The 25,953-nt window shown below is 37.5% G+C and overlaps 1 protein-coding gene across 8 annotated transcripts in view; it reads left to right on the top strand.

The window, feature by feature from the left end:
- The window catches only part of Epha6 (EPH receptor A6), a 955,104-nt gene that overhangs the window by 248,038 nt on the left and 681,113 nt on the right, over nucleotides 1-25,953 (top strand). Inside the window, exons 1-2 of one of the 8 annotated variants that reach the window (XM_060370605.1) lie at nucleotides 17,507-17,644; nucleotides 23,296-23,490. The exons of 5 other annotated variants lie outside the window; for them this stretch is intronic. Coding sequence is in view for 2 of the 3 variants with exons in the window: in XM_060370604.1 (XP_060226587.1) it covers nucleotides 17,530-17,644 (115 nt within the window). In the remaining variant the exon portion in view is untranslated. Of the gene's footprint in view, nucleotides 1-11,066; nucleotides 11,195-17,437; nucleotides 17,645-23,295; nucleotides 23,491-25,953 lie in introns of those variants that run through there. 2 more of the 8 variants (XM_060370606.1, XM_060370604.1) reach the window with 2 other exon arrangements.

The raw sequence follows: 25,953 nt of genomic DNA, 5'->3' as shown, positions 1-25,953 counted from the left end.
AAATCTCCTTTAAAAAATAAATTTTCTAAAGATTTTGATAGAGGTATTTCCTCTCATTGCCCTCTCCACCACCACCATTTTTCAATTTGTGACTTTGTTATTTCTGTGTTTGGAAAGTAATGAGGATGATCCTAGCTATGTTTTTGAAAATCTTTCTCTTAGTTGAAAGAATATATATATATAGGATTCAAAGCAGATAAATGGGATTTAGGCCAACACGCTTAGCTTACTTTCCTATTACAAAACATCTCCAACTAACTCTTAAACACTGTAAAATCTGAGTGTAGTAAAGGGCAGCCTCTAACAGAATGAACTGAGTTGCTCATTAAAAAGGCAAGTGTCTATGTCTGAGCCAAAACCTACTGAGACTGAATCTCTGAAGAAGTAGTCTGGAGATATGTATTTTTTTTCAATGCAGTTTATTCAGGAACCTTGAACCATCATCTGACCCTGGGGAAAGCCAGCTCACAGCTTGAATAGCATGCTGGGGTTGGCTACCCAGAGATATGTATTTTTAACCAACTTTCCACACGATTCTTTTTATGTGTGGTACTCCTTATTTATGTTCTATGAGTTCTGCATTGTATTTTGCTACAGATTTAAAGAATAAAAGAATACCCCTTCATCCACAGGGGCAACATTGAACCTTAGCTTAAAGACCTCCACTAATTAAAATTCATGAATGAAAATGTTTGTTTATAGGAAGATTTTGCCTGGGTCTTTAACTGTTAAAGAAGTTTACAATCTTTCTAGAATTAGATTCATCTGGAAATATACAAAACCTTGGTAACTGATACTAAAATGAAAAACTGAGTGTGTGAGTGTGGTAAAATGGTTTTTAAAGAGTAGTGGCTAGATATTATTTTTGGAGGGGTTATAATATGCTTCACTCTCACTTCCCCTTAAATAATGATGATGGGTTTTTTTATTTTAATATGAAGATTTTTATTATGTTTATTTACAGGAAAATGACAATAATTTACAGTACTAAATTGTATTGTAGAGAAGAAAATAGCAATTAATTTGACAATTGCCTTTCATAATTTATGATCTATATTTGTGATAACAATATTTCTATATGTATACCAGTATGCATATATGTATATATATTCTTTCACATCTCTTACTTGGACCAAAAGGTATAATATGAATATAATCAAAAGTAGTAAACTTTTACAGTGCCCCTATTTCATTTTTTATTCAGTATGCACATATAAGTGATCAAGAGAAGTAATTCAGTGTTCTGTAATTTTATGTCTTTCATATAAAAGACCAAACAAAACAAAATGAATTTTTTTCATAATCATTTTGATCCTGCAACTGGATTTTAAAAATCTCTTGAAGATCTACAAATCAATTCTGTTGACTTGTGTATTTAATAAAGATAGTTTGCACAAGTCTTTTTTACTGACTAACATCAGTAAGGTCATTTTTCACGCATGAAGAAATTTCTCAAAAATACTAAAACCTCAGAATAATGTTAGAGGTAAAATGTCTTTCTGAGCTTTAGTGTGTGTGTGTGTGTGTGTGTGTGTGTGTGTGTGTGTGTGTGTGTTTCATATTGGGAGTGATTGGGTGGTGGTTAGAAGTGATTGTTTCTGCCTGAACAATAAGGTGTTTGGATTAAGCACTCAGAACAGACAAGGGAGAAGCTTACCAAAGCACATACACACAAAAGGAAAGCGAGCCTCAGTAGGAAAGGCAGCTTTTCATGGCCATGGGAGAATGGAGAACGGCAGACAGATATAAATCCCTAAGCATCTGACTTTAAAAACATTAAACTTCTGTGACCTGGCAAGGCTGCAACCCCCAGATGGAGGTTATCAGACAGTCTGCCACTGAATTCATGCCAGAGACAGCTCCTGCCCCCTTTATTAGGAAACCCACTTGGAGACCAAGTCTATGGACCACAGAGGAAGACAATATAGCCAGTCCTGATGAGACTTTATAGGCTAGAGTCAGATAGAAGGGAAGGAGGTCCTTACCTATCCGTGGACTAGGGGAGGGACATAGGAGGAGAAAAGGGAGTGTGGGATTTGGAGGAGATGAGAGAGAGAGGGCCACAGCCAGGATACAAAGTGAATAAATTGTAATAAATAATATTTTTTTAAATTGAGCCTAATGGGGTAAGGTAAAATCTTAGGGTCATTTTGATTTGCATTTCCCTGATGACTAAGGATGTTGAACATTTCTTTAAGTGTTTCTCTGCCATTTGATATTCCTCTATTGAGAATTCTGTTGAGAGTTCTGTATCCCATTTTTTAATTGGATTACTTGATTTGTTGCTGTTTAACTTCTTGAGTTCTTTTTTGTTGTTGTTGTTGTTTATTTTTATTTCTTTATTAATTACACTTTATTCACTTTGTATCACCCCTGTGGTTCCCAACCTCCTCCCTTCCCAATCTCTCCTTTCCTCCACCCTCTGCATGCATGCCCCTTGCAAAGTCCACTGATAGGGGAGGTCTTCTTTTCCTTCCTTCTGATCCTAGTCAATTAGGTCTCATCAGGAGTGGCTGCAGTGTCTTCTTCTGTGGCCTGGTAAGGCTGCTTCCCCCTCAGGGGGAGGTAATTAAAGAGCAGGCCAATCAGTTCATGTCAGAGACAGTCCCTGTTCCTATTACAAGGGAACCCACTTGGATACTAAACTTCCATGGGCTACATCTGTGCAGGGGTCTTAGGTTATCTCCATGCATAGTCCTTGGTTGAAGTATCAGTCTCAGGAAAGACCCCTGTGCTCAGATTTTTTATTTCTGTAGCTCTCCTTGTGGAGTTCTTGTCCTCTCCAGATCTCAGACAACTAGGAACAGCACTTCCTCAAGATCCAGCCATACATCTCCTAGGCATATACAAAAAGAGGCTCAAGTACACAATAAGGACATTTGTTCAACCATGTTTGTAGCAGCCTTATTTATAATAGCCAGAAGCTGAAACAGCCCAGATGCCCCTCTGAGGAATAGATGCATAAATTATGGTATATCTACACAATGGAATATTACTCAGCAATAAAAAACAAGGAAATCATGAAATTTTCAGGCAAATGGTGGGATCTGGAAAAGATCATCCTGAGTGAGCTATCCCAGAAGCAGAAAGATGCAGACAGTATATACTCACTCATATAAACATATAATATAGGATAAACCTACTAAAATCTGTACACCTAAAGAAACTAATCAAGGGAGAGGACTCTTGCTAAAATGCTCAATTCCTATTGAGTTCTTTATATATACTGGATATTATCCCTCTGTCAGCTATAGGGTTGGGGAAGATCTTTTCCCAATCTGTATGCAGTCATTTTGCTCTGACAGCAGTGTCCTTTGCTTTACAGAAGTTTTTCAGTTTCATGAGGTCCTATTTATTGATTGTTGCTCTTAGAGCCTGTGCTGTTGGTGTTCTGTTCAGGAAGTTGTCTCCTGTGCCAATGAGTTCAAGGCTCTTCCTGACTTTTTCTTTTAAGCCATCTAGTGTGTCTTGTTTTATACTGAGGTCTTTGATCCACTTGGACTTTAGTTTTGTGAAGGTGATAAATATGGATCTATTCACATTTTTCTACATATAGGCATCCAGTTAGACCAACACCATTTGTTGAAGATGCTGTCTTTTTTCCATTGAATGGGTTTGGCATCTTTGTCAAAAATCAGGTGTCCATAAGTGTGTGGATTTATGTCAGGGTCTTCTATTCGATTCCATTGATCCACCAGTCTGTTTCTATGCCAGTACCATGCAGTTTTTAGTATTGCACTTTACACCCATCAGAATGGCTAAGATCAAAAACTCAAATGACAACACATGCTGGAGAGGTTGTGGAGAAAGGGGAACCCTCCTCCACTGCTGGTGGGAATGTGAACTTGTACAACCACTCTGCAAAGCAATCTGGTGCTTCCTCGGACAACTAGGAATAGCACTTCCTCAAGATCAAGCTATACCACTCCTAGAGGCTAGAGGCTATACCCAAAAGAGGCTCAAATACACAATAAGGACATTAGCTCAAATATGTTTGTAGCAAATTTATTTGCAATATCCAGAACTTGGAAACAACCCAGATGTCCCACAACGGAGGAATGGATACAGAAATTGTGGTACATCTACACAATAGAATATTACCCAGCAATAAAAAAATAAAAAGGAAATCATGAAATATGCAGGTAAATGGTGGGATCTCGAAATGATCATCAGAAGTGAGCTATTCCAGAAGCAGAAAGACACACAACGTATATACTCACTCATATAGACATATAATATAAGATAAACCTACTAAAAGCTGTACACCTAAAGAAACTAATCAAGAGGGAGGACTCTTGCTAAAATGCTCAATCCCTATACAGAAAGGCAAAGAGGATGGACATCAGAAGGAGAAAGGAGGGAACAAGTCAGTAGCCTGACACAGAGGACCTCTGAAAGGCTCTGCCCTGCAGACTATCAAAGCAGATCCTTAGACTTATGGGCAACCTTTGGGCAGAGTGCAGGGAATCTTATGAAAGAAGTGGGAAACGTTAAGATCTAGAGAGGACAGGAACTCCACAAGGATAGCAACAGAAACAAAAAATCTGAGCACAGGTGACTTCTTGAGACTGATACTCCAACCAAGGACTATGCATGGAGATAACCTAAGACCCCTGCACAGATGTAGCCCATGGCAGTTCAGTATCAAAGTGGGTTCCATAGTAATAGGAACAGGGACTGTCTCTGACAAGAACTGATTGGCCTTCTCTTCAATCACCTCCCCCTGAGGATGGAGCAGCTTTACCAGGCCACAGAAGAAGACAATGCAGCCACTCCTGATGAGACCTAATTGACTAGGATCAGAAGGACGGAAAAGAAGACCTCCCCTATCAGTGGACTTGGCGAGGGGCATGCATGCAGAGGGTGGAGGAAGGGAGGTATTGGGATGGGAGGAGGTAGGGAACCACAGGGATGATACAAAGTGAATAAAGTGTGATTAATAAAAAATTAAAGAAATGAGCCTGATATCTTCAAATCAAGTTTTTCTTTTCAAAGCACCATACTTTACAATAATCTATGCAAAATGAAGCCGGCTATCTCTGGAGGAAACACAGTAGTTTAGCTTGCATTCTAACACTTCGTTTGATCTAAGCAATCCTGTCTCTTTGGAAAGATAATTATTTTAGGATTTGATCAGTATTATGTACATCCTACAAGGTGTTTGATTGGTATTGGGGTTTTATTTGCTTTGTTATTAAAATGAATAGATTATTTCAGATATATTTTCATCAAGGGCATTGTTACATGGGCACAAATGGAGCTCTCACTTGGTGCTTCTGGAGAGGTATTTGAAGGATTATAAAACAATTTGCCCATCATTAAAAGCCTCACATACTCACTCAAACAACTTGATTCTTGAGAGTTCCATTGTTGGTTAAGAATTTAGTGCCAGATTCATCATAAATATACCAAAACAATTTATATAAGAATTATACTCCAATAATTATTCATAGTTATTCATTCATTGTTCAAGTACCATGAAATAGAGAAACACATTGAGCATATCCACAATAAAATAAGAAATGATGTTCAGTGAGCATTTCTTATGTTTGAAACATCAAATCTAGTGCATTCATCTTGTCATTTAGTTCTCTGTTAGGCATTACTATCCTGTTACAGTCAGAAAACTAAAATTTAGTAGAAAATTTGATATAGAGTAATATTTGCATTAATTGTCTAGCACCTTTCTGTATTTGCTGGATATAATGAAGGAAAACTTAGGCACTACAGAAGAGACATTCAGAAGAAGAAATAATTTCAAATATATAGGTTATTTATATGTAATTAGCATTATACTGCTTTATTAGAATTTTACAAAGCTCTTTCACGAGTCAGTTGGATAAAGATAGGCGTTCAATGAATCTCTTCTTTTATTCACACATTCTTCTCTTAACAGTGATCACAATGTGAAAATGAGTAGTATCCTAAATAATTAAAGATCAGCTATCACTCAGCCCAGAAATATACTAACATGGCTTAATGCACTCAAGAATAATCCTGGAATGGGTTTGAACTGGGTGGATTACAAATTTCAGAATGATACTTGATAACTGGGAAAATCTTAGTAACTAACATTAGAAAATTGGATGAGGTAATTCTTAATAGTTTTCTTATAGGAAAATACCAGGAAATGAGGTGGTAAGAATCTAACATGGCTTATGGGATTCCAGATAATTTGGAATGAACAGAAATTACATGTGGAATAAGGACAGGATAGGGTTAGAAACTATGTAATTCCTTTCTCATCCTCAAATTGAGATCAGAATTGAACTGTGGCCGAGATGCATAGTTAGAAAATCGAGAAAAATTGATTTTAAGAATTCAGCAAAGATTATGATTCCATAAGAAATGGTTAGACCCAAGTAAAGTTCAAGCTCAGTCTGGATCCCAGGGTAATATTCCTTGTGTTGTTTTGTTGTTGTTGTTGTTGTTGTTGTTGATTGTTTGGATGTTTTGTTCTTCTTCTTGACCTCAGAGCTTTTTATCAGCTGCAAAAAAAGGAACACACCTGTGATTCTTGGATGTTTGTAAAATTAGAAAGCATCTTCAAAACACTTTTGACATTTGGTTTTAAATGGAAATAAAACTACCGCCATATGTCACAATCGGTATATTAGGTAAATAAAGTCAAAATTATGTACAGTGGGAAGATAAGATAAAGAAAAACATGGGCTTTCAGAACCCTTCCTCTAAAAATCACTTAGATAATAACACACAGCAAGAAAGACTCTCACGAGGAACAGAGAAAAGATAGTTATCATTCACTTATTCAATCCTCTTTTATTTCACAACCTTTTTGTTTATTTATTTATTTATTTTTTAATTTTTCATCAATTACACTTTATTCATTCTGCATCCCCCCATAAGCCCCTCCCTCCTCCCCTCCCAATCCCACCCTCCCTCCTCCCTCTGCATGCATGCCACTCCCCAAGTCCACTGATAGGGGAGGTTCTCCTCTCCTTTCTGATCTTAGTCTATCAGTTCACATCAAAAGGGGTTGCATTGTCCTCTACTATGGCCTGGTAAGGCTGCTCCCCCCGAGGGGGAGGTGATCAAAGAGCAGGCCAATCAGATTATGTCAGAGGCAGTCTCTCTTCACATTACTATGTAACCCAATTGGACTCTGAACTGCCCTGGGCTACATCTGTGCAGGGGTTCTGGGTTATCTCTATGAATAGTCCTTGGTTGGAGTATGAGTCTCTGGAAAGTTCCCTGTGTTCAAATTTTCTTGTTCTGTTGCTCTCCTTGTGGAGACCCTGTCCTCTCCAGCTCTTACTATTTCCCAGTTCTTACCTAAAATTCCATTCACTCTGCCCAACAGTTGGCCATCAGGCTCAGCATCTGCTTTGATAGTCTGTAGGGCAGAGGCTTTCAGAGGCCCTCTGTGGTAGGTTCCTAGGTTGTTTCCTGTTTTCTTCTTCTTCTGATGTCCATCCTCTTTGCCTTTCCGGATGGGGATTGGACATTTTAGTTAGGGTCCTCTCTCTTGCTTAGTTTCTTTAGATGCACAGGTTTTAGTGGGTTTGTCCTATGTTGTATGTCTATATGAGTGAGGATATACCATGTGTGTCTTTTTGCTTCTGGGACAACTCACTCAGGATGATCCTTTCCAGATTCCACCATTTACCTGCAAATTTCATGATTTCCTTATTTTTCATTGCTGAGGAATATTCCATTGTGTAGATGTACCACAATTTCTGCATCCATTCTTCAGTTGAGGGGCATCTGGGTTGTTTCCAGCTTCTGGCTATTACAAATAAAGCTGCTACAAACATGGTTGAGCAAATGTCCTTTTTGTGTACTTGAGCCTCTTTTGGATATATGCCCAGTAGTGGTATGGCTGGATCTTGGGGAAGCACTATTCCTAGTTGTCTGAGAAAGTGCCAGATTGATTTCCAGAGTGGTTGTACCAGTTTACATTCCCACCGGCAGTGGAGAAGGGTTCCCCTTTCTCCACAACCTCTCCAGCATGTGTTGTCACTTGAGTTTTTCATCTTGGCCATTCTCATGGGTGTAAGGTGAAATCTCAGGGTTGTTTTGATTTGCATTTCCCTAACCTTTTAAAAAAACATTTTATCACATTGAGGTTTTATGGGGAAGCAAAGTGTGTGGAGGTCATAGGACAGTGTTCAAGAATCAATTTTAGCCCTCTACTACACAGGTTGTAGTTCTCCAAGCAGTGAGTGTCTTTATATGATGAGCCATCTAAGTAGCCCCATTTAATAATTCTTTAAATGCAGGTTATGTTACGTACCATGTTGGGTGCTATAAACATAGACATTAAAGTGCACATTGTATATCTTAAAGAAGCTTCTAATAAAACAGAGGAGGTGGATTAGGAAAGCATTTCTCTCTGCCTGTTTAAGCATAGATGCATTTAGTTTTATTTTATTTGTATTGGTGTGAGTGTATCAGATCCCTTGGAACTGGAGCTACACACAGTTGTGACCTGCCATGTGGGTGCTGGGAATCGAATCTGTGTCCTTTGGCAGAGCAGACAATGTTCTTAAACACTGAGCCATCTCTCTAGCACTGTTTAAGCTTAGATTAAGAACTGAAATTTAATCGAACCTATACACGTTATGCAATGTTATTTTTCCATTGTTATTTTCTGAGCAGCTCTCCCCTTTGCCCGGCCAGTGTAAAATATCAATAATTATTTTAAATAAATGAGTTTGAATGAATTACTGAATAAATCCAAGTTTGTTATGGTGGTGTAAACAGCCCAGAAAATATTTTGTCCATTCTTGTCATTCTGAGATGGCTCTCATTGGCCTCAGTTAATCACAGAGTGGTTCTGCAGCCAGTAAGAATGATGACCAATGGTTTTCCTATATTCATTTTGTAATTACATCTGAGACTGCGTGCCCATTTTCTCAGAATCACTATAATCTCTGCTTTGGATGAAATCCCTGTCTCCAGGGACTCCCTTCTCCACTGTGTCACCATGATTGTCAGTTCCAAATTCCTGCTTTACTACTGTCGCCTCCACAAAAAGTAAATACAGAGAAAGGAATGAAGACTTGCCGAAATCCTCTAGGTTCTAATATTTGCACGCAGTTCCAGCATATTGAAGATGTGCATGCTCACAATTTAAATAAAGTATTGTTGGCTTTTGAAAAGTTATCGCTTCTACTAGAAAGCATATTCCCTGCATGAAAATTAATACCTTGAACTGAGACTGTCAGAATTCTTTGAAGTAATGGGTCTTTCCTGGGAGTGCATTATTCAGAATAGTTTAAAATATGCAAACAATACACCAGGAGATTCATAGTCTATAAAATTATTCTGAGGCAGAACCAAATTTCTCTGATCCTTAAAGGGATTCAGCTATTAATTTTTAAATGCTGAACATAGTTGACATTTCAAATTGAATTGTTACCAGAGTAATCACATTGAATCTCTTGGTTAAATGTTCAAAATGTAGCCCATGAAATATGCATGTAACCAAATCAAGACACTAGCTATTTCAGAGTCTGCAATTTTTGTTTATATAAAACATTGATTTTTATTTAAAAATGAAATCATCACCTACTAGCAAGACACATGAGCTTTTAAAAAAAAAAAGAAAATCAGAATTTGGGAAACTCAAGGGACTTGTTTAATGCTTTTCTGTAACTGAACTTGCTGAATTCTTTCAGTTTATGAAGGGATGGATTTAAATAATGAGATTTGAGATCAAGATACTTAGTCTGATATGTTCATACTTGGAAAATGCAGCATGCTAAGGCAGTGTTATATATGACAAACAACAACCAAGATCAAATAATCTGAAATGTGGAATTATGGCTGATAAATTAAGGCATTTATATGAAATATGATTATGCATTTTATCATTTCATTTAGAATATGGCTGCTTTTCAGTTGTTTTTTTTTTTTTTTTAAAAAAAAAAAAATCTTTACCTTTTGTAACTGTATTAGTCTACTTCTCAAATAAACCTTTGTGGGACTTGGGATATAGCCCAGTCTGTTGAGTGCCTGCTTCCCACGAGGCTCTAGATATTTATCCCCAGAACCATGGGAATCAGGTTTGCCAATACATGTTTTTCTTGTAATATCTGTGTTTGGGAAGTAGAGGCAAGAGAATTAGGAGTTTCATGAAGTCCTCAGCTATACGGTAACTTCAAGATTAACACTGGCTACATAAGATGCTATGAATAAATGATTAAATGGTAATTAGGTATTGTAACATCTTGATTTTCTTAAAAATCACGTGTAAATCATAATGGGGTGATAACGCTTTTCCAACCATAAAGTGATTCTTTAGTCACTATGTTGGAGTCAGTTCTCCAAAACCCTTTTAAACAAAATTAGTTGTGCTCTCTTTTTTAAGACTCTTGCTTTCAAATTAGAGAGTCTACAATGCATAGAATTTTGCAAATATTTGTTGGATCTGGATAAAATGGCACATCCCAGAGGAGTCCTGCAGTTCCAACACTCAAGAGGATAACATGTTCTGCAAAGTGAATAGCAGGCCAGCGCGGGCTATAGAATAAACTCCTGAGTTAAAATAGTTTTATAATATATAAATATTTAATGAAAAAATAAATTAATAGATGTGTTTAGATAGTCAAGACAATAATAAAGTCTTTACTCCTCTAGTTGACAGTAGAACCTGGGAGAAAGGAGCCTAAAAATGAGGTGTACTAAAACCTAATCAAATAGTCAAATTTATTTAGAGCATCAGACAAGTGTATACTCCCAGGGTTAAGAAAAATCACATGAGTAAGATATTCAATCACAAAAATAATCCACACATGACAAAGAGTATAATTTTCCATATAAGTAAATAATAATTAGTTGCATTAAATAAACTGAAGTAAACTTAATCCTAACACTACAGCTGAGACAGACACAAAGGCACATTCCATGGGCTACATCTGTGCAGGGGTTCCGGGTTATCTCCATGCATGCTACTTGGTTGGAATATGAGTCTCTGGGAAGAACCCTGTGCTCAGATTTTTTGGTTCTGTTGCTCAGTCTCCCAGTGGGTTCCATAGTAATGGGAACAGGGACTGTCTCTGACATGAACTGATTGGCCTTCTCTTTGATCACCTCCCCCTGAGGGGTATCAGCCTTTCCAGGCCACAGAGGAAGACAATGCAGCCACTCCTGATGAGACCTGATAGACTGGGATCAGAAGGAAGGAAAAGAAGACCTCCCCTACAAGTGGACTTGGGGAGGGGCATGCATGGAGAAGGAGGAAGGGAGGGATTGGGAGGGGAGGAGGGAGGGAACTACGGGGGGGATACAAAGTAAATAAAGTGTAATTAATAAAAAAAATTTAAAAAGCACATTCCAAAAATAATTCTCTGTTCTTCAAGAAACTGAGGTCACATCAGAATACTCTTGTCTTCTTGGAGTTTTTCCATAAGCGTTCAGAATTCTCATTCTTGGACCATGTTCCAAAACAAAGTGTACATAATAATGCATTGTTTGGTTCATTCTGTCTAACTTGTTTCCAACCAAAAGAATATTTGCTCAGTAAAGTGGTTGGCTAATTGTCTTTTTTTAAGAACTCATAGTCCTAGTCTGCTAACAGGGTTCCCTTCAAAGAATTTACTTTGAGGAAATTTACTAGAGGAAAGTGTAATGTATACAAAGCAAGCCCAAAGTCCATATTTTCATGAAGACTAGATACAGGAATTGCATGATATTAAAAAAAAAACTTTTAAGTAAATTTGAATGTTTACAACTCATTTTTTCTGTTTACTTTGTTAAGCAAACTGTGTGTTCTGGAATTGCTAGGTTTGGGGAAACTCTAAGGAGCAGAAGTCTCACAAAGTATTTCCTAGCTAGTACAATAGAAGACATGGCATTTCTAAATGGGTTGTAGCTCTAGAAGAGACTGAGGAGAATCAGAGGTTTATCTTGTCAAAAGAGATATCTGAAGCTACTCCCTTTTCATACCTCTGAAGCAAGCTGTCCCACCAAGGTTTCTGCCTCACAGTAAATATCTAGTCAACTGATTTATAGATACAGAGATTTCAGGGTATAGATTACTTCTAAGAATGTAGCTTTGGTTTTAATGAATCTAATTCAAAAGTCACCCCTGAGATCTGAGGTTTTCTATATAACATTCCCAAACAAGTACAATCCAAGTCTGGATTTATCTAGATTAATTAAAAAGAAAAGAAACATCATGATTAAAGAAACTGATACAGCAAGCAGATAGAACCTGCAGAGACAGAGACTGAATGTAACAGCTAAGGAGGTCAAGAGGGAAGGTCATCAGTGTGGAGAATTCTCATAATGCATTTGCCATGATGATTCTCCTGATCAAAGGCTTCTCTTACAGCAGACATTCCATTTTTCTTAAATACTAAATTATTATTCAAATATTTTCAGCAAAAAAATATGTCATAGTTCAAAACTGTGTGCTAATTATTTTATGCTATGACCAATGCAAACTTGACTTAGAAAAAAACCTTCAAATGGCCCATTTTACACCATAAATCTGCCACACACAATCGCTGACTACTGCATTTGTACAGATGGTTTCTTGCCTAGTAGTGGACAATAATGTGCTGCTTGAGGCACACAGAGTGAATAAGACACAGTTCATGCTCTAAGCAGCTTGAGATTCAGGAGAAGGGAATGAAAGTTTTTCATCTCACCCACATTAAGTTCTAAATAGAGATACAAAACAATATAACTGATAAAGGAAAAGTGTACATTAGGATAAGTACTGAAAGGAGAACATTTGTCAAAACATAAAGTTGAAGTCAAGGATGAAGGTAAAGACAAAGGAAACTATTAAGATTACAGTCTTAAAATTGTAGTTATCAGAAAGTGAGAGAGGAGAGAGAGAGAGATCGTGGTAAAGGACCAAATGGGGTTCAAAGCTAGCACACATGACTGGCAGCATGCACAAATCAAGAGAATATAGCAATTAGTATTGAATTGTAGGGAAAGAGGTTTGTTTGTCTTTTTTTTTTCAAACATCAGACAAATACGATATTGTGAGAATTACTATTTAAACTAATCTTTGAGACAGCTCCAATAAGGACTGTGGGTGGTGGATACAAGAAGGGAGACCGATGGAATGGTAAAGAACGTGAAGAGGTAGCTCAGTTAATGAAAGTTCTTGCTTCAAGCAGGAGAATTGACATGAATCTCCAGGACTAATAGAACATCTGTTTATGGTAATGTGCCTATAATCCCATAGCAGAGAAGTAGAGACAGGACGATCCTTGAGGCTCCCGGGCAGTCCGCCTAGCCTCGTTGGAGAGGTCCAGGCAACTGAGAGGTTCAAAGTGGATAATGAGTTTGAGAACAATAAAAGAATAATTCAACAAACAAACAAACAAACAAAAAACAAAACAAAACAACAAAAAGCAGACAACACCTAAGTACTAATAACTGAGGTTGTACTCTGATCTCTGGGTACTTATCCACATGTGTGCACGCACGCGCACACTCACACACACACACACACACACACACACAAGTACACACAAGTATAAACACACACAATTATACACACCACGTACACACATAACACGCATAACTCACCAAAAAGGAATAGAGAGGTAATGGTAATGCCTCAATAGAAACTAAGCAGTAAAGTCTTTTTTTTTTAATTTCTTGTTTAATGATAAAAGCATTATACTAAAACATTTTTTTTCAGTTTATTTGCTTTATATTCCAAGGGTGTCCCCTTCCTCTGATGCTTCCAGCTTCCCCATTTCTCTCCTTCCCCCTTTTCCTTTCCCCTTCACCCCTCCCCCCATATCAACCCTCCCCAGCACATCAAGTCACATCAGGACTGAGCATATCCTCATCCCCTGAGGCCAAGCAAGGCATCCCTGCCAGGGGGAAGTGATTCAAAAGCAGGTAATCATGTCCATGTTAGAAACAGCACCCCCTCCCTGCCTCCACTCACCAGGTACACCATATGAAGACCAAGTCGCTCACTGGCCCCATAGTCAAATATGTGCAGGGGGCTTATATCCAGATGATGCATGATCCTTAGTTGATGTCTCAGTCTCTGTAAGCCCCTATGTGATTAGGTTAGTTGTCTTTGTAGGTATTCTTGTGAGGTTCCTGTGCCCTCCAGGTCCTTCTATCTTTTCCTCAACATTTCACAGAACCCTCTGAGCTCTACCCCATTCTTGGCTGCAAGTTCCAGCATCTCTCTCCATCCAGTGCTGGCTGGAGCCCTCCCAGAGGACAGCCAAGTTAAGCCCTTGTCTGCAAGCATAGCAGAGTATCATTAATAGTGTCATGGGCTGGCTCTCTACCGTGGGGTGGGTCTCAGGTTGGAACAATTATTGGTTGGACATTCCCTCAATCTTTGTTCCCTCTTTATCTCTGAACTTCTTGTAGGCAGGGAAATTTTTGCATGAAAGGTTTTGGGGGTGGGTTGTTGTTCCCCTCCTTCCACTAGTCCTCCCAGGCTAGGAGGTGGTCACCAGTCTTCATGCCCCCCACCCCCAGTTAGGAGTCTCGGAGTCATACTCATATCCTCCCAGGAGCCTATCCTGTGGCAGGCCTCCGGCTTGACAAAGAGTTGTTCCCTGCCTTCTCACCTCCCACCTCAGTTCTTCCCACATCTGATCCCCAAACAACTCTAAGATTCCATCTTACAGAAGTCAGAAAGGCTAAGATCAACAGCTCAAGTGACAACACATGTTGGAGAGGATATGGAGAAAGGGGAACACTCCTCCATTGCTGTTGGAAGTGCAAACTTGTATAACCTCTCTGAAAATCAATCTGGCAGTTGGGAATAATTCTACGTCAAAAACAAGCTATACTACTCCTGGACATATACCCAAAAGATGCTCCAATACAACAAGAACACATGCTCAGCTATGTTCATAGTGGCTTTACTCATAATAGCCAGAAACTGGAAACAACCTAGATGTCCCTCAGCCAAAGGATGGATACACAAATTGTGGCACATTTACACAGTGGAATATTACTCAGCTATTAAAAACAAAGAAATCATGAAATTTGCAGGCAAATGGATGTAACTAGATAAAAAGAATCATCCTAAGTGAGCTAACCTAGACCCAGAAAGATGCACATGGTATGTACTCACTTATAAGTGTATATTAGACCTATAGTACAGGATAACCACACAATGCACAGACACAAAGCACCTAAGTAACAAAGGGGGCCCAAGGGAAGGTGCTGGAATGTTACCTAGAAGGGGAAAAAGAATAGACAGCAAAAGTGGATGAAAAGAGAGAACAGGACAGGAGTTGGAATGGGGAGGAAAACAAGTACTTTTTTGAGTTCATTGCAAAGTCAATGAAAAAGGAGACATTGAAAACCTAAAAGGAAAGGGCATTCAACAAGCAATGGCAGCAACAGAAAGCATGTTTATTTTGCAAGAGTATCTTTTTAGAGAGAAAAGGGGGTAGTCTGTGCTTCAGTGAATTGGTGATGTCTGATTGGACATGTGAGCCACATAATAAATTTTGATTGTTAAACCTTGGTATTTTGTCACAGAAATGAAAGGGAGTGAGACTTATAAAGGGCAAAACATATCAGTGCCATATTTGCCATGCTTGGGAGTGTTAGAGAGCTCTTTCTTCCCACCTCTTTGTTTTATTATTGGGTGCATGGGTGTTGGGTAAGTGGACACCGCTCTCTCTGGCTGCTTGCTGCTGATATTGGGGTGTCATTGTTAGGGAGCCAAAGAAGCTGAAATTGGTTGGCCAAGATTGGGAAGAGCAGGCTGTTTTATTTGATGTCCAGGCTCTGAAAGATCACCTGGGGCTAGAAAAGGGTAGACAATGTTGGAACATTTTGTGAAACTGGCCCTCAAATCACAATTTTATGAATATTGGCATAGTATCTTAAGTAGGTACACAAACATATTGATTCCAATGTGAATGCAGTATAATTTATAATTTTTAAAGACAGAAAGCATGCCCTGTACTGAAAATTCACAGCTTGCTATTTGAGTGCCAATTCTAGTATATATAAATAAGTTCATTAGGTCAATGTTCTTCTTTTTTTCCTTCATCCATATGGCATGTTTCCTGGGGTTGTCTTTTGGAGGTCTTTTGCAGGCAACCATATTGCTGGGAGTTATTGGGTGTAATAACCCTGTCCAGTACAGAAACCAGTATCATGCAGCAGTCATTCAAGTCCTCGGGCCTTATAATCCTTTTGTCCCCTTTTCTACCATGTTCCCTGGACTTATATGTAGGAGTTTTGTTATATATCTGTGCTCTCTACAATAGAACAGTGACTAAGACAGGCACCTTGCTGCATGCTCCCTATAATTTGTCCAGTGGAGAGTCTCTGTGATAGCGTCTCTCTGCTATTATCCAAAGCTCTTTGAGAAGAAGGCATCACCTACCTGCTGATATAAGACAGGTATTTAGAATACAGCAAGAAACTGTATTTCTTTAGTAATTTGGTAATATGGGTCCTCTTCTAGGACCCATGACCTCTCTGACCATACACTCTAGGCTATATTTATAGTAATTGTCTCCTTCTAATTAAGTGGGCTTCAAGGGCCAATTAGGTGGTTGTTGGTTACAAGAAATAGTATACATGCCACTTAACTGTATCATTGGTGATACTGTGCCTGTCTTATCATTGTAGTGTATAGGAATATTGATAGCTTTCCTTCATTGGCAGCTTGCACAGGGTCTTTTTGTCACTGTGAGATCTGGTGCTCAGATAGAAAGTTTCTACATCTGTGCCACCTTGATTTCTCCAAATGTTGTGACTGAAGTATATGCTGCCTTCAGCAAGACAGTATTACCTTTATGTCCTAATAGACAACAAAGAACAATGACAATAGCCTATATTGTATGAGGAGTCTCCTGGACATATACACACCTCAAAACACAACCTTAGGAAAGTTATCTTTTGCACTGGGAACCTTATTAGATAGTATATAGCTTCTGGGGAGAACATCATTCTATTTTGTGGAGTAACTCCAGTAAGATTGTATGTTGTGTGTGTGCGTGCGTGTGTGTGTATGTGTGTGTGTGTGTGTGTGTGTCTGTAGGGGTGTGTGGGTATGGATATGGGTTTGCATATCTGAGTGCAATGCCTTTGAAGGCCAGGAGACAGCGATGGGTTTCCTTGTGCTGGAGTTACAGTTAATTGTGTGTACCCTGACATTCTGGGAACCATATTCAGGTCCTCTGCAAAAGTACCATGGGCTCTTAATTGCTGAGCCATCTCTGCTGTTGATATTTATGATTTGTAGTATGTATTTCCAATTTACTTTTAAAACATTGACAACAATTCACTCTACTGTCAGTAATATGGGATTTTTTTTTGTATTTTACTGTAAACAACCTAGCACAATATCAGATATTCAGTTCTTTAAGGTTCTCTTTATATGTATATATATATATATATATATGTACAGTAAAATATCATTATATCTACTCCTAATTATTCCTTCAAGATTTCCTATATCCCCTGACACGCATCTGCCTCCCAAATTCATGTTAGTTTTATCATTTTTTTTCCTATAACACACTAAGTCCAGTTGGTACTGGACTTACTCGCATGGATATGAGACCATTCATTTAGGTATGAGACTACTACCCTATGTCAACATTCTTGAGGAATAAGGACAAGAAGAAGACAAAGAAGAAGAAGAAAAGAAAAAAAGACAGAAAGAAAAACAGAAAAGGAAAGACAGAAAAAAGAAAGAAGAAGCAGAGTGAGTATCCTTCATCTTATAACTATGACCTGCCAATAGCTACTCACTAAGAAGTGGGGCCGTCCTCAACCCCATCTTTTGCAGAAATTTGGGATGGCTTGATTTTGTGCAGGTCTTATGCAGGTAGCCAGAGCTGAAATCAACCTGGTGCTTTCTCAAACAATTAAGAATAGTGCTTCCTCAAGAATCAGGTATACCACTCCTAGGCATATATCCAAAATATGCTCAAGCATACAACATTTACTCAGCCATGTTAATAGCAGCTTTAGTCATAATAGCCAGAACCTGGAAATAATCCAGATGTCCCTCAATGAAGGAATGAATACAGAAATTTTGGTACATTTACACAAGGGAACTACTCAGCAAGGAAATCATGAAATTTAAAGGCAAATAATGGGATCTAGAAAATATCATCCTCAGTGACATATCCCAGAAGCAGAAAGACAGGCATGGTGTATACTCGCTTATATGTGGATATTAGACACAAAATATAAGATAAACATACTAAAATATGTACACTTAGAGAAGCTAAGCAAGGAAGACCCTTGAAAAGATGATTAATCTTTACTCAAAAAGACAAACAGGATGGACATTGGAAGAAGGAGAAAACAGGTAACAGGACAATAGCCTACCACAGAGGGCCTCTGAAAGACTCTACCCAGCAGTGTATCCAAGCAGATGCTGAGATTCATAACCAAACTTTGGGCAGAGTGCAGGGAATCTTATGAAAGAAGGGAGAGATAGTAAGAGCTGGAGGGGGCAGAAGCTCCACCAGGAGAGCAAAAGAACCAAAAAAATCTGGACATAGCGGTCTTTTCTGAGATTAATACTCCAACCAAGGATCATTCATGGATATAATTGAGAACCCATACTGTTATAGCCCTTGGCAGCTCATTGTCCAAGTGGGCTCCCTAATAAGGGGACAGGGACTGTCTCTGACATGAACTCAGTGGCTGGCTCTTTTGATTACCTCCCCTGAAGGGGGAGCAGCCTTTCTAGGCCACAGAAGAAGACAATGAAGCCAGTCCTGATGAGACCTGATAAGGCAGGGTCAAATGGAAGGGGAGGAGGACCTGGACTTGGACTTGGAGAGGGGAATGGGAGATGAGGGAGGGATGGTGGGGTTGGGAGGAAATGAGGGAGGTGGCTACAGCTTGGATAAAAAGTGAATAAACTGTAATTAATATAAAAAAATTTTAAAGTGTAAACAATACAACATATATATTGAAATAAGCATAAAACTTTCGAAGTTACCTTGGCAGCATTATCATCTAGAAAAATAAAAATAGCCAGCTTCTAGCTTATGGTTAATGACCTACTGAGCCGTTAGCTTTTGAGACATTATAATGTGAGGCATGAAATTTCCACCTGTCAAGCAGGCCTAAAATCCATTTAGAAAGCTGTAAATTACCCCTTAACAGTCATGTCACTATAGCTCCAGTATGCACATTTCCATTGGAAATTCAGTATTGTTGCAGTCACCCTTCAGTATTTAGTAAGTCCTTTCTAAGTCTTTTCTCCCCCAAAACTTGCATAGCATCTTCCTGAGCTATGAAAGCTATTCAGAAGGGGGGAAATAATCTGGTTGGTTTAAAACTTTTTTCCTTCCGTCCTGCACCTAAATTGTGAGGTATCTCCAGCAACATGGTCTTACCATGTCATTATGAAAGGTAGCCAAAGGCAATGTCAGTAGCCAGTGTTGTGCTGGGCCTTTCTAGCCAATAATTCTAGGAAAGTACACAATGCTTTTCATGTATACTAGTTTTGGTTAACCTTTCCACGACACCAACCTACAACCTTACACCTTCATTACAGACAGTCTACTCTAATTCTAATAAACCTTGTAAACAAGCCTATGTAAATTACCTTTGTTTTTCAGAATTCACAGTGCTCTTATCTCTGGATATTTAACATGTGTCCTTAGTTTAAATGAAACTTCTGAGTACTGTTTAATACTTGGTAACAGAAAAAGTCATGTAAAATCACTCATCTCTACCATGGACTAGAGAACTAAGTAGAAGCCTTTTCAGATCTTCTCAGTACATCATCTAGTAAGAAACTAGTTGTGATAACATGTTCTACTTTCTACAGGTACATGAAAAGATGGAACTATTTTATTTTCTGCTCTCTTTCAGCAACAATTGGGACAGCCTAAGACTCGGGCAAAACGATAGAATTTTATTAGTTAGGAAAAAAGGAGAGGAAAGAAAAGATTTCTGAGCATTTGTTACAAAATATATGCACATATGCTTACATATATCCATAGTTATATTTGAACCAAAAGGTGTGAAATGTACTTCTATAAAAATGATCTCTTTTATAAAATCTGGTCATTCTTTGGTGTTATTTTGTCCTGTTTCTTTTTGTTTGACTATTGCTGTATTTCTGTGATTTTGTTTAGTTTTGTTTAACTTAATAAAATATGCTCATCATATATAGAAAGACAACATTTTGAAAAAATTAAAAAGCAAATATGTAAAAATCAAATTTTTCTGATAAGTTTATGAATATTAATGCAGCATAAATTAAAAGATCTCAACATAAAACCAGACACACTAAATCGGTTAGAAGAAAAATTGGGGAAGAGCCTTGACCTCATTGGCACAGTAGACAACTTCCTGAACAGAACAACAACAGCACAGGCTCTAAGAGCAACAATCAATAAATGGGACCTCAGTAAACTGAAAAGCTTCTGTAAAGCAAAGGACACTGTAATCAGAACAAAACAACAGCCTACAGATTGGGAAAGGATCTTCACCAACCCTGTATCTGACAGAGGGCTAATAACCAGAATATATAAGAACTCAAAAAGGTAAACAGCAAAAACATCAAGTAATCCAATTAATAAATGGGATAATAAGTGTTAATGTGATTGCAAGAATCTGTGGGGTAAATATTTTAGATTTAATTCTACATTTGTTTAACATTTTTTATTTGTTCAATGTAATAATAATGTAACGCATTGCTTTATAATTTTGAGTGTATATTGCAATTATTGTGAAGTGTTATAATAATTTAGAGTAAGACTATTATATACATCTTGATACATTTTTGAAATGATTATAACCATTTGTGCATCCCAAAGTAAAGAAATATGAGAACAAGAACACAGGTATTTACAAAATAAAGAGCTAAAAGCAATAAAAAATGGAATACAGATCTAAACAGAGAATTCTCAATAGAGGAATATCAAATGGCAGAGAAACACTTAAAGAAATGCTCAACATCCTTAGTCATCAGGAAAATGCAAATCAAAATGATGCTGATATTTCACATAAACCCATTAGAAATTGCTAAGATAAAAAACTCAAGTGACAACACATGCTGGAGAGGATGTGGAGAAAGGGGAACACTCCTCCATTGCTGGTGGGAATGTAAACTTGTGCAACCACTTTGGAAATCAATCTGGCGCTTTCTCAGACAATTAGAAAGAGTGATACCTCAAGATCCAGCTATACCACTCCTAGACATATATCCAAAATATGCTCAAGTATACAACAAGGACATTTGCTCAACCATGTTTGTAGCCGCTTTACTAGTAACAGCCAGAATCTGGAAACATCCCAGATGTCCCTCAATGGAGGAATGGATACAGAAATTGTGGTACATTTATACAAGGGAATATTACTCAGCAATTAAAAACAAGGATATCATGAAATTTGCAGGCTAATGGATGGAACTAGAAAAGATCATCCTGAGTGAGGTATCCCAGAAGCAGAAAGACACACAAGGTATATACTCACTTATAAGTGGATATTAGATATTTGATATAGGATAAACATACTAAAATCTGTACACTTAAAGAAGCTAAGCAAGAAGAAGGGCCCTGGGTAAGTAAACGATGTTCATTCAGAAATACAAATTGGATGGACATCAGAAGAGGAAGAAAACAGGGAACAGGACAAGAGCCTATCACACAGGGTCTCTGAAAGACTTTACCAAGCAGAGTATTAAAGCAGATAATGAGGCTCGTAGCCAAACTTTGGGCATAGTGCAGGGAATCTTATGAAAGAAGGGGGAGATAGAAATACCTGGAGGGAACAGGAGCTCCACAAAGAGAGCAACAGAATCAAAAAGTCTGGGCACAGCTGTCTTTTCTGAGACTGATACTCCAAACAAGGTCCATGCATGGAGATAACCTAGAACCCCTGCACAGACGTAGCCCATGGCACTTTAGTGTCTAAGTTGATGCCCTAGTAATGGGAACAGGGACTGTTTGTGACATGAACTCAGTGGCTGGCTCTTTGGTCACCTCCCCCTAAGAGGGGAGCAGCCTTACCAGGCTACAGAAGAAGACATTGCAGCCAGTCCTGATGAGAACTAATAGGCTAGGGTCAGATGGAAAGGAAGGAGGACCTCTCCTATTAGTGGACAGGGGAGGGGCATGGAAAGAGAAGGGGGCGTAGGATTGGAAGGGTATCAGGGAGAGGGCTACAGCTGGGATACAAAATTAATAAATTGTAATTAATAATTAATAAAAAATAATTAATTAAAAAAGAAAAATATGTAAAAAGTAGATATTTTCTAATTAGTTCATGAATATTAATGAAAAATAAATAATTTATTATAATTAGACACAAACTAGTAAAAAATTTAAAATATTTGTTCTAAACCATAAAACATTTAAAACACTTATACTTTAAATAATGGTTGATGAATTTTGACATATAAAGACTTTCATAAATTATTTCAAGTACCATTCTCTCAATTAAAATATTAGGCAAAGGAAAAAATAGGTAATTAAAAAATAGAATTAAACAACTCATAGGTAAGTGTTCAAAATCACTATAACCATTTGCAAGTTAATAGTTAATGTTATAGATGTTTTTGGTTTTGTTTTGTTTTGTTTTGTTTTGTTTTTACCAGACTAACACATAAGTTGCAAGTGAGTATAAGTTCTCTTCTGGACAGAGTTTGCTTAAACTGACAAACTTGTACACTTGCATTACGGGTATATGGATATATATAAAATAACAATTTCAGGACCGAACTAGTCAATAAATTAAAAAAACATGAAGTATAGATTAATGTATATGGAATGTGATCTTACTTGTGCAGCAAAATTATGATTGCTAATACATTTGTGTTAAATGTTATCATGCTGTAAAAATTCCATTTTCTTTAGTCACTAATTTGCCAGTGAACACGAGGGCCGAATTCAATATTGTTATTAGTTATTGTGACTAGGTCCTATTAACATAAGGCTGATTATTATTTTCTTAATATGCTGATTTCATATCCATAGGTCTACTCCAGGGTTTGAACTAAATCATATTGTAGATTTGGTTTTGACTCCATGAGGAACATCTGTACCATTTGCTTCATACCAATAGTCATGAGTCTGTAAGGTTCTCTTTTTACCACAGCCTCTCTAACTTTCTCTTTGAAAATATTTCTTTTCACTGAAGTACATTGATATGTCATTAATGGTTTGATTTTTGCCTTATGGTTAGTAATGGAAATTATTTCCTAAGCCTATGAAATAATACAACTTCGGAGAACCATTTATTTAGATAATTGGCCCATTGTTCATTTCAGTTGTTTTTGTTACTGAGTTATATAAATTATTAACCCATTGAAATGGATAGTTTGCCTATATTTTCTTCTGTTCTTTTTCTCTTTGATCTGTCATCACCATTTCTGTGCACAAGATTCAACAAAATCAAGGCAAATAAAAATCCATTAGATATGAGATGTTCTAATGAAGTCTCAACCTTAGCTCAGAAGATCTTGGTAATTGATGGATGCAAGAGAGAATAGTAATTTTTCCTCCCAGGAATATGACCTCTGAATTTCACCCAGGATCCAGTGAAAGACCCTGTATTAATGATGAAGAAAAACAGTGGGTAAGATTCAATGTTAAAATTAAACAAAAATAAATAAGAAAACAAAGAAAAATAAGGAAGGAAGGCAAGCACATGAAACTTACAGGAAAATGCATGGGGGTGGAGATGGGTAGTTGGAATGCTTGGAATAGTGGTGACTTAAAGAAAACATATATATATATATATATATATATATATATATATATATATATATATATAAGAAATTTTCAAACAGTAAAACCGAAGTAAATACCTAGCCTATTTTTTTTTTTTTGCTTTTGTTATTTTGGTTTTGGTTTGTTTTTAGCTGTTTATTGCTGTAGTTATTTTTGTTGTTCCTTTCTTTGTTTTGTTTTTTTGAGACTCTCTATGTAGTTCTTGAACTCACTATGTATACCAAGCTAGCCTAGAACTCACAGACATCCATTGCTTCTGTCTCCAAAACCCTGAGATAATGTTGTGTGCCACCATTTCTTAGCAACATACTTACTTCACACCTTTTGACTGATACAGAAATATTTTTAGCCCTCCAGTAACATTAATGACTAATGTTAGTTTGCCATGATATCATTTTAAGATCATAAACATATATAAAATACTGTATTTTGAGACAATTTCAGTAACACTTTGGCTGGCACCTACTTTTCATTTAATATCATCACAAAAATCCAATATTATATGTTAGCATAGTGTTCTTGTGGAATGTATACAATTTACCCTTGTTCTTTCAAATGCTGATTTCTCTATCCTACTGTCTGGTTTCTATCCAGACATTGCATTGTGATGTTAATTCTAAGCATTGCCTGTCTTAAGTTTGTGAAAAATATTCCACCATTTGTTCTCAGTATTGTCAAAAACACCAGCCAATGCTGTGCAATGGAGAGAATAGGGTGGGGCATCCTGGTCCAGAGGAAAGGAGAAAGAGCGAGTAGGAGGAGCTGGAGAGGAGAGATCAGCAGAAGAGGACTTGAAACCATGAGGAGAGATGAACTGGACCTAAGATATGACTAAAAAAAAAATATAATGGGTAAAATCTGAATGGTAGGAAACTATGTGGACTTGGAGGTTTAGGAAGGAGTAATCATTGCCCAGCATTGTGCTTCTATGTTAACTAAATACGTCCTGCGTGGTGATTTGAGCATACAGCTGGTTTAGAAATAACCGCTGTTTAACTAAAGATAAATCAGTAGTAAATATGAATAATCGACAACATTTATAAAAATATTAAGTTTCGTGAAATGACAGTTTACACAAGTGATGTTTAACTTATAATATGTATAAGTTAAACTTGTACTGCCTTACACCTCATTCTAATAGCCCATCCATACCAAATGTGTTATTTTCTTGAAAACTTTACCTTATATTTTGTAGAGAATGATAGTTGTAGTAGTGGGATTAAACAAGTTGATACATTGAATTATAAAGTGTGAAATTTGAAGCGCCTCCGCCATAAACGTTAAGTAGCACAATGCGCGGTGAGCTTGTTTGTGCTAAGTGATTCACAAGTAAAAAAGCTGTGCGTATGCATGTGTGCACGCGTGTATGAAATCGTCAAACAATAAAAAGAAAGTTACACACACATAAAGAAATCGCCAAACTTTTCTGCTGTTGGTTATTTGGTCTTGATTTTGGACTGGACTGATCTCAGAAACAGTGCTGTGAAGAAACTGAAGGATCTGATTCTCTGGATGAGTTAGACATCACAGTATACTATTTATAGACAAATTTAATGCAGTTCACAGATTTATGCTTCTTTCATATTCCTTAAATTTATATTCCAAAATATTTTATTATAAAAAGATAACACAGTCAGTTGTTTCAGTGTAAGAAAGAATTTGTTTTTGTTTTCAGCTAAGGCTTTTTTACTTTTATTTTTACTTCTTTTTTTTTTTTACTTTTTTATAGCTATTTATTTATTTATTTATCCATCTATTTATTTATTTATTACAATTTATTCACTTTGTATCCTGGCTGTGGGCCCCTCCCTGGTTTCCTCATAATCCCATCCTCCCTCTCTCTTCTCTCCTATACCCCTCCCCCAGTCCACTGATAGGGAGTTTCTATCACCTGCCATCTGACCCTAGTCTATCAGGTCTCATCAGGACTGGCTACATTGTCTTCCTGTGTGGCCTGGTAAGGCTACTTCTCCCTCAGGGGGAGATGATCAAAGAGCCAGCCACTGAATTCATGTCAGAGAGAGCCTCTGTTCCCTTTATTAGGGAAACCATTTGTACTCTGAGCTTCCAAGGGCTACATCTGTGCAGGTTTTCTAAGTTATCTCCATGCATGGTTCATAGTTGGAATATAAGTCTCAGAAAAGACTCCTGGGCCCAGATTTTTGGTTCTGTTGCTCTCCTTGTGGAGCTCCTGTCCCCTCCAGGTCTTTCATCTCACTCTTCTATCAAAAAATTTTCTGCATTCCGCCCAAAGTTGTCTATGAATCTCAGCATCTGCTTTAATACCCTTCTGGGTAGAGTCTTTCAG

The sequence above is a fragment of the Meriones unguiculatus genome, chromosome 17 (genome assembly GCF_030254825.1).
Source record: "Meriones unguiculatus strain TT.TT164.6M chromosome 17, Bangor_MerUng_6.1, whole genome shotgun sequence".
Classification (NCBI taxonomy): Eukaryota; Metazoa; Chordata; class Mammalia; order Rodentia; family Muridae; genus Meriones; species Meriones unguiculatus.
Note: the sequence above shows the minus strand (reverse complement) of the source record. Positions and strands in the feature narration are given on the sequence as shown.